At 35.1% G+C, this 15,484-nt stretch overlaps 1 protein-coding gene across 1 annotated transcript in view; it reads left to right on the plus strand.

Annotated features, from left to right (window-relative positions):
- The window catches only part of TDRD3 (tudor domain containing 3), a 70,261-nt gene that overhangs the window by 30,948 nt on the left and 23,829 nt on the right, over positions 1–15,484 (plus strand). Inside the window, exons 10-11 of the mRNA XM_009323205.1 lie at positions 9,944–10,782; positions 12,725–12,850. Coding sequence (XP_009321480.1) covers positions 9,944–10,782; positions 12,725–12,850 — 965 coding nt within the window. The remainder of the gene's footprint in view (positions 1–9,943; positions 10,783–12,724; positions 12,851–15,484) is intronic.

Here is a 15,484-nt window from a genome sequence, read left to right on the forward strand (position 1 = left end):
ATTATGCTTGAGATATGTCTTTTGGCAACTCATTTCGTTTACCAAAGATAAGTTAGATTTTTACAGTGAAAAGAAATGAAAACACTTGTAGTGTTTTTCTCTTGCATTACAAACACTGTTTTTTTCTTTGGATTAGTTTTGTGCTTATATTGAGAGATTAGAGAAGGCTTTTATGTGTGACTGAAAGGCATTTAAAGGAAAAATAATAGAAATAATCCGTGTGGGATATATGCCTTTCTTATTGTCAGTAATTTCATAGTAAATAAGGAATAGTAATTTACCAAGAATTGTGAAATGAGTGAATTGCTTCTTTTAAAATGATATTGCTGATTGATAGTGTTTGCTTAGGTGGAGTTTTATGATCCTTTGGGTTTAGTACATATATGTAGCCAAAATATTGTAGTGTACTAAAGCATAGTGTTATGCGAGTTTAAAAAAAAAAAAAGTTATATTAGCATATATACTTCAGTTTATAATCTTCAATATTGCGTTTTAAAGATACATATGCTTTGCTTTTGTGGGTTTTTTCCCCTCTTAAATAAAAATAAAAAGACTCTATAAATGTCATAAGAAGAAAAACATAATTCTATGAAAATTTTGTAAAGGCTTTGTACTCCTTCAGTTGCCAAAAGTTCTAGCATGTTTCCTGACATGACACACAGGGTTTTTGGTTTTGTGTGTTTTAACACTATGTTGGGTGTTTCTAGCATTCTCTGAATGATCAATACGCCATCTGATGTACTATTGCTGAGTCATGCTTTTCTGAAAAAAAAAAAAAACCCACCTTGTTAGTATTTTTTAAGAGTTCAGAAAGTGTTCTGCTTATTAAAAAAAAAAAAAAATCTGCCTGTTTTCCTTCTGAAGAAGTAATAATACATGTTCTTGTTCTTTCTGTTGTTTGGAAATCAATGGGCTTTACAGTGGTTGCTCAGTTGCGTTTTGTTAGTTTTTATTTTCCATATTGAATTGTCTAGCCCATAGGATTGTGCCTCTGTTTCTATGACAGGTTTTATTTTTATCTTGCAGAGTCTACTTCAAATGGATTTTTCAAGAAATAGATAGGCATATGCTGAATTGCAAGCTTTTTCTCTTAGAAGTGTTTTTTTCTTTGCCAAGTTTGAGACAACCTGTGCAGTCTGATGAATTCAAACACATCTTAAAATCATTTATTGAAAGTGTTATTTTTCTGCTGTTTTTATGCCTCTCTGGTTGAAAATAATCTCATTTAAATTCTTAATGATTAGTTGTCTTAAGTTCTGTGCAAACTGAGATGAAGTGAGTGTTAACAGTGTTTGCAGAGTGATGATGTATCTGCAATGATTACACTTGCCACTGTGAACTCTTTCATCATGAAGTCTGCATCCAAGTGTTTGCAGAGAACAGGATACTACTAGCACCTTTTTAATTTCCTTTGATCCTGTCAGTTGTTAGCAGTAGAGACATGTAGTTCTCTCTTAGTATTAAAAAAGTAGTGGTCAGAAATGAAAGACACATCAGGGAAACAGCTAGAAACAACTCAAATACGTAATGTTACATAGCCAAGAATAAGGTCTCTTCATTGATTTTTCTGCATAGTAACTGTACTAAGGAGGGCCCAGGCAGGCAGGTTTTTCTGCATTTATGTGTAGCATAGTACAGCCTCCGTTCAGTATAAAATAAGATTGATTGTCCTGCAGTACTTCTGGCCCCTTGCTGTCCCATATGGTCTCTAAAATCCCAGCTTGTTTTTTGGATATTCAGAGAGATGGCCTTTGTATAGGGATAGTGTTTTAAATAAATGAGCACACTCCTACTGTTACACTAATGCATGTGATCAGGAGCATATGATTACCTGGAATGGCCATATTTATCATTATCGCAAGCATTAGGCTTCTATACCCTTCAGACAGATTGTAATTTCTTCTAAATGACTGAGAGTCTATGTAGAAGCAAAAACAAAAGGCACTTCTGCTGAATTGGGATAAATATTTTTTAATTCTGTGCCGTGCCACGTTTTCTTCAAAAACTGCCTATGTGATCTGGGGAGAAAGTGTCTGAAAAGAATTGTTTCTTTTCAAGCACTCAGAGGATTGATTTGCTTTTCCCTGTGCATCCCTCTGTGTTTTTCTTATCTAGTGTTTCTAATTGCACCTGAAGCCTCAGTACTGTTGAGAATTTCTACATTCACTTCTGGAGTTGCAGTAACCAGGCTGGGTGGTTCTGTTTGTGAATAGGAACTGCAGAACAGTTGTTTAATTTCTTATCTTTGATTTCGTACCTTTACATAGTTGGATTTAGACCAAGTAGAAAAATATTTATGGATTTAAATACCTTTGTATTTTGGTTAGGAGGTAGTTCTGCTCCTTTTTAGAGATAGGACAGCACATTAAGCTTTTTGTTTGTTTGTTTTTAAAGAAGTATAAATTAATTATAAGAAAGTAAGGTGGTTTAGTCTTTTGCCCAATAAGAGGTGTCTTGTGAGGTTTTTTTACGTGTCATGTCCTTTTTTCAGAGTTAATGAAAAGTTGTTTTACATAATTACAGCTGTCAAAAGTATTAAATACCTGACTCTAGATGATCTGCTAGTTCTTTAACTGTAAAAAGTAGTATATAGTAAACATACTTTATTTAAATGAAATGCAAGGGATTAAAACAAACAAACCCATAGTTTTATACTGCAGATTGATTTATTTATTTTTCACTGTGAATGGTTGGTGATACCTGTGGAAATATTTCTGTGTTGAAGTTAAGTAGTTTGAGTTTTGGTTGGAGAGAGAAACCTGCTGACTGTGAGAGATAACAAAAATAGTAGGCAAAATTGCTGTCAACTAGCTGCCTTTGCTTGCACTTGGATTATTTCTGCTACTGAACACAGAAGATTTTTTCCATTAATCTTCTTCTTATTTTTCTTTCGTTATGAGGAATGATTCATCCATCTTTGCCAGCTTAAATAAGTAAACACAAGGATTATCAGGGAGAACAAAACAGTGCCAAGAGCTCTGACTATAGAATTAAGGAATAATGGACAAAATGCTGAGAACCAGGCCCATTTCAGATATTTTCTCTCTCTTCGTTTCTTAGGGACTGAGAACAGGCTGGTGCTTCCATCTGCTCAGGATCCAAAGCCACAAAAGCTTTTGGCAGACATCTACATCTTTGAAAGACTCAAGCAAAGATCAACTTTTTAATAATTATTTCTTTATTTGTTATTAAATGGGGTGGGTGGTGAGAAATACAACAATGATTTTGGTTAGAGCATTGACCCAGGACGTAGAAGGCCAAAACCTTTTCAGTTTCAGATTGTGCAGAATTGCCTCTTCAGTCCTCCCAAGAGACAGGCTGTGCTTGGGGTGGACATTTTGTGCTCTTCCTGTTACAATGAACCTCCTGTGCAACAAACTACAACATTAATGGGATCACAGAAAGAGCGAGTGGGAGGTAGCATGTCTGTGTAGTCTGTTAATAGGGCCACTTCAGGAGAAGGGAGAAAGTCGTAGGCTGAAGTCTCTGTTTCTTGCTCCAATAGTTAGGCTTTGACTGAAATACAAATTTAGACATGCAGTTTTGATTTAAAGGTGGTGAATTAATTCTACTCCAAGGTTAATTGTTTCTGCAATTAAAGATCAGCATTTAAAAAAAATCAATTTTCTATACTCTGCTTCTAACTGCTCTATGATATAATGCCTTTCTTGCCATAGAGAGCTATCAAAATTTGCTTTCCTAGTCGATATTTATAGGACATAATGGACCTGTACGTTATCCATCAGCTGTGTTAGCTGTGTGGGTTGAGCTTTTCTAGCCTCTCATCGAAGACTTTTTTTCCGGACTGCTTTCTCTCTTTTCTGAACAAACTAATTTATCAATTTTCTTCTTCAAATATGCATCCCATAAGTACAGACCATACTCTTGTAGTGGTTTGAATGATGCTGTATAGCATCAGTATCACGTGGACTCTTGCCTCTGCTCACTCTGCATCTTGAGCCTCCCAGCTAATTTAGCTGCAGTTACCCTTATGTTCTCTGCCACCAGTGTTGTCTGTGGGAGATAAGTAACAAAAGAGGTGCTGACTGTGTAGGAGGGTTTGCAAACAATTGCCTTTGGCAGAGGTTTTCTTACTGTCTCATATTAACTCTTGACCCCAATCTCCCTCAGAAGAAATAGGACTTTAGTGGAGAGTAAGCATTTATCGCAAGCAGAAGGACACACACCCAAACTCTTAGGGACCCAGCCCCAGAGATCCCCCAAGGAACAGGGCATTTCTGTGCTTTCAGATTTGAATTTCTGTCCTTCTCCTACTTAACTGTTTATGCTTGAGGTAAGCCAGGATGCGTGATGTGGGGGGCGGTGTTGTTTTGTTTTTATATGGTAACATATTGGACAATTTGGGGCTAGTACATCTTGTCTGATTTCAACAGTCTTGTTTTAGTCCATTATGTTTTATATATTCCCAAAATAAGTTAAAAGTTTGAAATAAGTTGGTAATGCAATAGAATATAATGAAAAAATTTTGTTTCATTTCTTGGTCACACATTTTATTTGAATATCAGGGAGCGAGGGAACTTGGGAGGAAGAAAGAGTCTGACCTTTTGGAGTTAAAGGGAATTTGTAACACTTGGAATTTACCATTTAGTAGCTGTGTTTTCAACAAACACAGTGCCCTGTTGACAGTAAAGGATCCGAATTATGAAATAGTCATGTCTATTATGCAGCTTTACTTCTAAAAATTGAATTTCAGTCAGTGTTAATTGTAAATATCAAGAAAAACAAACTTATTTTTGTTGTATTATGTTAGCATTGTGACATATGAGACTTGTATTTTTATTTTGTCAGTAACTTCTCTTTAAATATATGAGAGAAAAATATAGTAAATTTCATACATTTAAAGAGTAATAAAAAAAATTACCAATTTTTGTTTCAGTCCTTTAATCCTGTAAATTCAAGTTTGTAGTGAATACATTGGCAAAATGTTTTGGGTTTTTTTTGCCACTTGTTTAGGAATCATCCTCCTCAGCTTGTATTTATTTTGTTTCAACAGAAACTTGAACTCAGGTTCCAGTTCCTCAGTGTTACTACATTTTAGAAAGAATGATATTGATATTTATGTAACTTGACAAAGCTCTTGAGTAACTGGAATTTCACTCCATGACATGAAGTGTTTGCAAATGTATTATTAATTTCCTTCTAGTTTTTTAATCTTTTGGCCAATACGAGATAGAACATACCCTGGCAGTACCTGTCTCAAAGACATGCTTTCATAAAGTTGCATAAAAATATAATTCAAGTTGGAAGAAGAAACCCAAATCATTGCTACCAATGTGGGAAGGGCTGCTGTCTTTGAGTTTAGCCACATTATTAAACATGATAAAATCCACGGGAGAGAGCTACAGGAAACCGTACTACTTAAATTCTATTGTGCATGGAGCAGTGCTTTTAAAATTGCACTGGCTGGGATTTCCAGCTGCAGCAGGTCCTTCTGGCTTCTTGTAAGCAAGGGAATGTCATTGGTTCTGTATGGTCTTCTTGGGTCATCACATACAAAAACTAAAATGAGTAAAATAATTGAGTTATGGTTTCAAACTGAAAAACGCTAGTTGTCATCTTAAAACTACCCAGCAGATGACAAAAGCCTTGTCATTAATTTTGAAATGGTTTTTTTCCAGACCATGTTCCCAAACGTCCAGTTACAATGATGATGACTGGGCTGATGCATCTTGCTGTTTGACAGAATAGCGTACCAAATCTTCTTGTTAAATGCCAAATTAATATTTGTTTGTTACTGCCCTGTAGGAACTATTACTTTTCTGGGAACGTTAGCTAATGGTTTGTTGGAGGTGGGGCAAGAAGAAGTAGAAGCAAGGAACAGCAGCTGCAACAGACAATCTGTGAATAACATCCCTCATCGCTTAACTTTTTCTATTAAAGAAGCTTTAAATTCCCTTCAGTTTTTTGGTGATCAGTCCAGACAGCACAAATTCATGAAGAACCTGTAATATTCTCATCTCTAGGCTTTTTTCATTTACTACTATTGACAAAGTAACATTCACTGTTATTTGGCAGTTTCCATTTGTGAATGGGTTGTGCTTGAACGTTGAACAATCGGTTAACATGTCCTTCTCATTCAAGGCTGTTCTGTATGATGTAGTCCCCTGGGAAGCTTTTAGCACAATAACTGCATCTTCGTAGAAGACATCAGTTTACTAGATTTTACATCTCTTAAGGTTAGAGTAGAAAAATGCCAGGTATTTTGTGAGCATCTTTTGCATGTCACAGTAAATAGACCTAGAAAAAAGATGGTTTTGTTCACTGTTTTGAAATTCTGTAGTCTCTTTCAATACTGTCTAACATTTATTATTATTTTAATTTTCCCATAATATTTAAAAAAAAACATGTAACTGAAAATTCCAACACACTTTAATGTCAGCTTGTTGTTTTTGTATCATGATCACATTATGTTGGGTAGAAATAATTTATTTGATCATCAAATAGTCCTGCTTTTGCAATTGATATATTAGAAATTTGTTGTTAAATAGATCTGCAACAGATGGCCTTTTCTGTTAACATACTGCTAAAATTTCTGTTGCTTGAAAAAAGGAGATAATAAGAATTCTTCCTAACTACTTAGTTCTGGGTGGAGCTATTCATGCCAATGTTTAAATGTGTTGCTATTTTTTCTTAGCAGTTACGCTGTTTTAAATCTCCATGCTTCTTTGTGGAACAGTGGGTTGTAACTCTAAATGAAACTTCTTAAAGTCCTATTTTACAGGTAATTCTTGTTAAGTAGATGAATAGCATTTGAGTTCTGAATTATTTCTTTCTGGATTTTGAAGATTAATACTGCCTTTTTAAAGACAGAAAATATTGTCTCACATAAGAATGCTTGTAACTTTTTATTGGAAAGCAGGTCAAAGAGGTGGAAGAAAGGTAGAAAGAGAAGATCTCTGCAGTTGTGTGACAGAAGTAGGTTGCTCGGAGATCTATTATATCCAGATTTTTTGGTGTCTAGTAAAATTAGCTATTTTCATTAAGGTGTCTAGACAATAGCTAAAATTACTTATTACCTGCTATGAAATTGAATAGAAATTTCAGTAAACTTTTTCTAATTATAGAATATGTATACATTTCAGTTTTTCCTCAGGGCTTTAACTGAAGTATTATAACTGCTCTGCATGCTTTGGGAATAAATCTTGCAGTTGTAGAGTCCTTGTATGTTCTAGATGCTGTCTGAGGTGACTATCCATCTCAGTTCAGAAAATGTTTCTTCATTTAGAAAAAGGTCAAAGGATAGCGCTTGAGAGGAAACATTTAAATTCTAAGTCAATCCTAAAATCCTGCCAACTAGCAAAATAAACATGCCCAATCTAGTCTTTAGCCCATTTCTACTTTTACCGTTGGAACAACTTTCCCCTGTGCACGTGACTTTGTTTAATGAATTTCATGTTACAAAATATTAAATAAGGTGATTTATAATGAAGTATTTTAGAATTTTATACACGTCTTTCTTTAATGGTGTATATAAGGCAGTAAACATTCAGAGGTCATCAAACAGTTCAATCATTTTGTGTGTAGTTAACATTAGGAATAGACATGAGAGTTTAGGTTGGGAATAGGAAGAGTGGAGGCCCAAGGATTTTAATACCAGAGGGGAAGAGATATAAATTAAGAATATCATGAAGGAAGACTGTTAATTAATTAGGAAGATAAACCTTTCTAGATGATAGGAAATCTAGAAGATTGGTGTATATTATACGGAAGTGGGAAAGTGTAATGAAGATACTTACAGAAAAGTTACACACATAAAATGAAGAAAAACAGTATTTTCATGTTCCGTTTCTAAAGGAGAGATAAAGAGGCACTTTTAAACTTGAAGGATTTCATCTAAAAAAATAAAAATTTTAAATGTTACAAGATTTAAAAAGTCATCTTTTCATTTTTAAAAGGAAAATTAATATTTATGAAACTCTTTGTTCTTTCTGAGTAATATATATTTACATATGCATGCATGAAAACATTATTGGTTTCAAAGTCATAAATTTTGCAGTAAGATGTATTTTTATCAAGATTATGATCATGCTAAGTGTCATGTATGGTTATGTCACTTTAAAAAAAAACACTAAGTCATTTTAGTCAAACCTTTTTGACTTCTGAAAGTTAGGGTAAATCAAGTGTATGTAAAAATAAAACTAGATTCTTACTAGCCAATTTAGTCAATTAAATTGATAAAAATTCTGTGAACTATTAATAATAATGTGATGCTTGGAAGTTTTTTTTTTTAAAAAAAAACAACCTAAAATTTACATTTTAATTTTAACTCTTACCATGTAGCAAGTAATTACGAAAATTGATACATCTGTTGTTGGGTATCAGCATTCATTGTTTCTAGCGGTAACATGTAAACTGAAGTTCTTAGTTTTTCCTTCCCATAGAAGTGTACTCAGGGCCAGACAGCAGAGAGCTGGGTGTGTAGTCCCAACCAGGCCTGTCCACGCACACCAGACTCATGCACATAGTACATACATGACCAACTGCTGTGGATGGACACAAGCAAGAGAATGACACCTTTGCAGGCACCCACATGACACAAAATTGCTCATATAAACATGAACCACTCTAATGGGTTTATGCTTTCCTTTTCAATCAGGTTCAAAGTCTGCTAGCAGATCTAATACCCACCCAGCCACATGCACACACTCACATCGGCCTTTCCTGGCCCCTAGACCCTTGACCTCTGGTACCCACCTCAGACACCTCTTGTCCAACTTGCTGGCTAATACAACCTGAAGTTTGCAGGAGGGTTACATGAGTGTACTTACATAGGTCTGTCCGGTATCTGAGCCTAGACCTGTGGTCTCTCTGGTAGATGGCCTTCAGATCCATGGTCTCTCCAGTATTCATCTGCCAGGTCTTTCTTGTCCCACTTACCAGCTTATCCTGTCTCAAGTTTGCCAGCAGGTTTAAAAACATGTCCCCTCACACACACAATAGAGAACTTAATCACACAGAAGGTTTTTAGAAACAGAATTTAATGAGGAGATGAGACAGGCTACAGTGATCACGTGCAGGAGTTGGCCTGGCAAGTGTATTGACCAGGAGCCTGCTTACTTGCAACTGTCCTGTTTAATCTCATTCCTTCTTTATTTTTCTCATGCGTATTCCTCCTGGATTCATCTTGATCTTTCCCCTCCTTTGCCTCTTCACCTAAACATCCCATTAAAAATTCCATGTTTGCCTAAAAAAAAATATAATTCCATAAAAAGTTTCACAGATGCCCACAATTCCCTTCCTCCCCAGTATCCCATAGCAAGTTTGCTCTTTTTCATGAGATCCGTGATAATCTTGTTTTTCTTCTCATCAGTTAGAGTTCTGGTTGAATCTCTTGAAGGTAATGCTTGAGCGGTTCCTGTTATGGCTCATTGGTCAGGTTCTCCAGAGTTCTGGGCTTTGTTACTATTCCCAGTATCTATGGTTTGTCAGCTGTGTTCATTTTATGACTTCTATTTCTTGCCTTTGTGTTTTCTGCTGAATAGCTGTTAACAAGTTATTTTTACAGAAAGTTTCAATTCAGATTAAAAGTATTCCTTTTTTTCTCCTCATTTTCCTCTCTCTTCCTTTCTCCATGTTGGAATTCTATTTTTCTGTCTTAAATGGCTGTTATTCAAGTGAGTTATTGATGTCCATAGGGAGAAATAAGTAACCACCTGGAAATTTATGCCCGGCTTTTCTTATACTGGTAGGTGGTTTGGTTCTAAGTACAGCCAGAGTAGTGTATGTTTTCCAAAAACTAGGAATTACAGTTCAAATATCTGCTAAATTTTCTGTGTACCATTCCATTTCTGTATCACAAAGGTAAATACTGCATACTTTTCTAAATAATACTGTTGCTTTATAAGTTAGAGTCTGAAACACTATTTCTAAAATACATTTGTGTGAAATATGTTAATAATGGAAATAATTTTTTTCTTTGTAGAACCAAAATTGCAATTTCAGCCACCACATCAAGTACAGCACAAAGTTATGAATACAGAACAGAATGGCATCAAAGAGAATCATTCAAGACACATTTCTCGCAATGACATGAGACAACCAAGGAATGAGAAACCCCCTCGTTTTCAAAGGGATATTCAAAATTCAAGGCAGGCTTTGGAAAGTGGTGGGTTACCAAGAAACAGAGGTCCTGAAAGGCACAGCTCTTTAGAACATTGGACAGATGAAAAAAATAAAAGTGACAGACATTATCCTAGAAACGATAGGCCAAAGGATTTAGGTTATCCCATAGCTACTCACCAGAGTGATATTACTTTCAAAAAAAGGGATAACAATATGCAAAACAGAGTAGGAAAAGGGGTGTCTTTCACAGAATTCAAGGAGAACTCTGCTGCTCAAGATACTACAGACAACAATAACCAGAAACGTGGGAAAAGGGAAAACCAAATACACAATTCTGAAAATTTTTGTGATAGGAAGGCACGGACAATAAGTAGTGAAGCCTTTATGGTAAAAAGTGAGCAACATTTTGGTGTTAGTAATGATTACCAAAATCCTGGTAGAACTGATAATTTTAATGCTGTACCAAATGGAGATACTGAGCATCATCAGAAAGGAAGACGAGTAGGACCTATCAAATCATCAGGACCCACTATGATCCCATCTTTTGATGATAAAATGTTGTATTACAACACCGGTCCCAAAAGGAGATCTGGGCCCATCAAACCCGAGAAAATATTAGAACCATCGATTCACATGGAGTATGGAAAAAGTTGGAGACCAGGGGATGAATGTTTTGCTCTATATTGGGAAGACAACAAGGTATGCCTTTGCCAAATAAGTACCACCTTAAATTGTACCTTTAATGTTTTCTTACGTACGTTTGGGAGATTTTAACACGCTAGCACAGAGACACGGGGCTTTGCTCATAGGTGTGTAGTGTGCTTCTTGGCTAGCTTCTTGTTCTTTTTTTTCTTTGTTTGAGATATGTCGCTTGTATTCATTGCATGAAACTTTAAGCGCTTAAACTGTCATCTTGAAGGTGATTGTTTCTCTCATTTAGGTGGAGTTTAGGATGACTAAGCTGCTAACTGAAGCATTTGACTTCAGTGCCAAAAATGTGAAGGGATGAATATGGATCTAAGTGCCCATATTCTTTTCCAAGGAACAAGAAACAGGATGCTGTGCTATCTAGAACAGTCTGTAAGGGTAGATGTGTAATGCCTTTTTCTAGAATAAGTCAGCATGCAACCTTTACTAGTGCAAGGGAAGACCGGAGTCTGCAGGAATGGGGCGGTTTAAAAAACTCTCTCTTTTATTTCAATCATTGCAGAAAGGAAACAGCAACAGGCTTATTTTTTATTATCATTAGTAGACTATTAGCTGAAGAATTTGTGGAACAAGTGAGTTATGCTGCATGATAGTTTGTTTTACTGATTTTTAAAAGTCTAAATACTTCGTCTTCAGCTGTTTTTCCTATTAATAAGATTTCTTTTCTGGCAAGACACTTTCCTTTCATCTTCTCCTCCTTTCTGAAAAAAGTTTTAGCGTATTTTCTTTGCTTTGTTATTATCTGTTCAAGAGTTCTCTGTCACTCTTCTTGGGTATTTTCTTCAGTTTTTGACCCTTTCTGATAGCCTGAGAACTACCTTAAATATTATTGTTCTTTGAATAAGTTTTATTCCCACCACTTTGTCTTTTTTTTTTGTTGTTTATGTTATTTATTTCAGGTTTTTTCCTTTTTTGTCTTTTTACAGAAAGTAGATAGTGTTAGCAGCATGACCTTATTTTTCTCTCTTTTGTTTGTATGACTAAAATGGATGATAAGGCATGCAAAATTTTTGGTAGTGGCAACATATAGTGAGTTGACTCTCTGAAATAGGAATACGTAGCTTGGGTGGATGGATTAGTGTGAAATGTAATGGCATGTTATGGAATTGTTTCCTATTTTGAGAAGCATATTTGCATTACTGTGAGATGAGTTTTTGAAAATCTGGAAAGTGTGAAACTTGCAAAATAAGTAGATATGAGGTAATCCCAGACTGTTACCTTAAAACTGTTCATCACATTAGAAGTGGGGGTTTTTTGAGGGTTATTGGTTTTTTGGTAGTTATAATAAATGCTGCTGCTCACATCTAGGACAATGTTGAAATGTGATGATAAAATACAGTACTGAGCTGTTAGGAGGCAGTGATTTCTTTGTTTTCAATGAGATAAAAGTGATTGAATATCTTCAAGAAAGCTGATCTGTGTTTGCATAAATGTCAAAAAATCAGGTTTTGTGTTTAGAAAAAGGACTTTTTGAAGGGGCAGTTTTATCATATTTTATTTTGTGTTAAAATAGGTATATATCAGTATGTACAGTGCATATGGCTGATAGGCACTTACCGATACATGTATTTTAAGAAAAAGTCTTACAGTAACACTTCTCTGTATAAAACAGCATTTGTGTTAGTGATGAATTTGTTTTGCTTTCAGAGAAATGGAAACAAGTCTTTTAAATGTTCAGTGTAATTTCATAAGCTACACATTTTCTCAATGAGTATTCTAAATATACTCTACCATGTCCTTGAAGTCTATCATGTGGAAGTTTAATACATCTGGTTTAATATCTGGTACAAATCTTATTCAAAATATAATACTGACTAAGACTAAATGTGTATATATATACACATACACATACATATATATGAGAAGGTTTTTGTTAAGCTGTTTGTGGTATTTCAGGTAGTATTTTATGACCTTTGAAAATTTCTCTTTTAAGTTCTACCGGGCAGAAATTGAAGCTCTCCATTCTTCTGGGACAACTGCAGTTGTTAAATTCTGTGATTATGGAAATTATGAAGAGGTGCTTCTCAGCAACATCAGGCCTGTTCATGCAGACACATGGGTATGTGATAACAAATTGTATTAAAAAATATAAACTACATAGTCTGTACAAAATATGTAACCCTTCAGAAATTAATGCCTACTCATGCAAAGAGTGTTAATTGCATGTGTAGAAAAATAGTTAAGCGAATACATGAACAAAATCTCAACTTATAGTTGTCTATATGAAACTTCATAAAAGTGTATTATCATGTGGTATTCTTCTTGTACAATAAACTTCAATTGTATTGTTTGAAAATGAATAATTGACCTGTCAGCCAAACAGTTTTATGCATATTTTCTCTCTAAAATGTGTTGCTTACTCTATTAAACACGGTTTTCTGTTTTATTTCATGTACATTGTATGTTGTTCTGTAAAGGTTAGGAAACAGTCTTTTAATATTTATATTCTGAAGGTTTTTACTACACGTGTATGTATGGCTAAATATAGACATCTGTATCACTTTATTTTGTATCATGATTTTATTCTTGTTTCAATGATTTCTTCTTTGCCAAATATTGTGGTGGAGGTGTATGCCTCGAAATCTGGTTTATGAGATTTAGAATGTATTAGCTTTATGGAAGTTGGAAATTTCAAAAGGCTTTATTTGTGAATGTCATGGAAATAGAGGTACATTTTGATATTTTTTTAAAAACTATCAGGAGTGCACAATTCTTTGCTGTTTACTCTTACTATAAAAAGCTGCACAAAAAGTATTCATATTTGTATATTGATTCCTTAATGATTAGTTGACTGTGTTTATTTTAATTTCTTACCTCTGGGTCATATAGCCATATTACTACTGCTGCAGAGGTTGAACAGTCAACTACTGTTTCTTGCCTGTGGTCTTTTAACTTGTGGGCTTGCTGTAGCTCTTAGATGTCCTTATGGCCTCCAAGATGGCCTTTTTATACTTAAAAAGATATCTGAAACTCTTCCCAGCTGATGCATTGCTGTTTTTATGAAAATTTTACCTTCTCTCCGTGCCCCCCCTGCTTCTTTTTATCCCAATAGCTGAGCTGGAAAGTGCTAGTTTCTTACTGTATGATTGTACTTATTTTGACCCTTTTTCTGGGTTTATAATCAGCCTTTTCTTCACACTTTTTTGATTACAGTCTTGAAGTGGCTTTTATTTTACTTTAACCCTCTGAAAATTAGGTCTCACAGAACTTGAGCTGGTGTTAAGACTTAAGTTGATCTAGTAGTGAGGTGCCAACCTGAAGCAGTGGTCCTTCCTGCCTTTTCTGCCTATCTCTGACCACGTGTTCCTCCTGTTCCCTCTCCTCCTGTGTTGGATTGTCAGTCATGTAGCCACTGGATGAGTTGAATGAGATGTACCACCCTTTCCCCCCCAGTTTCATTTGTTTTATTTCAGAGTTAGTTTGTTAAAGCTGGCACAAGATGGTGGGACAATGTATGGAGAGGGGATTCTGCCACTGGAGTAGCATAGTCCTAACACCATGCTGCATCCTGATCTAGTCATTGAGGCTTCCTCAGTTGTTACTGGGGAGAAACAAGGATTTTCCAAGGACCTTTCAGTCCATTCAGAAATGAAAGATACTTTTCTCAAGGTTCTTTTTTCTCTCAAGGGAGCCTAGGTGAATAGCATAAATTTAAACAACTACATTTAGTTCATTATAGTTGTAGAAGATAAATGCCAACCAACATCTTCACAGTAAAAAAAAATTTTATGGTTTCTTCCCGAGGTTTTACTGTTTTGTTGCTAAAAAGTCCTTGCAGCTATAGGATTTTTGCAGGAGAAAGTTGATTAGCACCTTGCTTTGTTGTGTTTGGATGCTAACTCCAGTCTTCATTATGCATTGCAGTTCTTAATCGCCCATTGGAGTCATGTTCTGATACTCCGGTGCCTTTTAAGCTGAACACTGTTGGTCACTTTTCTTTGTCTCGGTGTTCGTATTGGTATATAAATCTAGATAGCACACACAAATGCAAAATGAAGTTCTCATGCTGCTTAATACTTAATTCTTTGTCATAAGATTTAAGTAACTCTGTGATATTTCCTCTTTACAAGAGAACAAAACAGATTTTAAACTGACTTCAATAATTACTTTTCTTTCACTGATCAATGTTATCAGCAACAGTTAACTTGTTTTATTGGAAGTTTTATGCTGAGTTTTATTTCAGTCCTTCCGAGTAACTTCCATATAGCTAAGTCTTTCTTAGCTGTCTGTACTGAAGACTTGTTGCTAATGTAGAAATATAGTGTATATGAGTTCTGATGTCCTAATATTGCCAGTTTTTCAGACTCCTTTTTGAAAGAGTTGTCAATATTAAGAAAAGATTTAGTGCATTGACTTAAAGGCATAAATTTAGTCTATGTGTTAGAATTGATTATTCTTTACCCCAGCACACTTTGGTACTCATGTGTTGAATTTAGATTTTTTCCCAACAAATATAAACTGGTGAAAGTATACCACTGGGCGGCGGGGGGCGGGGAGAGAAACACAAAAAGTTGCTCAAATAGTCACTTGAAAAAACAGCCAAAATATCACAGTGACCTTATTTTGATGACATGACCTATTGTTTAAGCACCTGAGCTTCTGGTCTACTTTTGGCAACCTTTATAACTATCAAAAATAGTAAATTAATGAAAATACATTATTAGTAGGTTTAATATAATTTTGTTTTCACCTG

The sequence above is a fragment of the Pygoscelis adeliae genome, unplaced genomic scaffold, assembly GCF_000699105.1.
Source record: "Pygoscelis adeliae isolate BGI_AS28 unplaced genomic scaffold, ASM69910v1 Scaffold134, whole genome shotgun sequence".
Lineage (NCBI taxonomy): Eukaryota > Metazoa > Chordata > Aves > Sphenisciformes > Spheniscidae > Pygoscelis > Pygoscelis adeliae.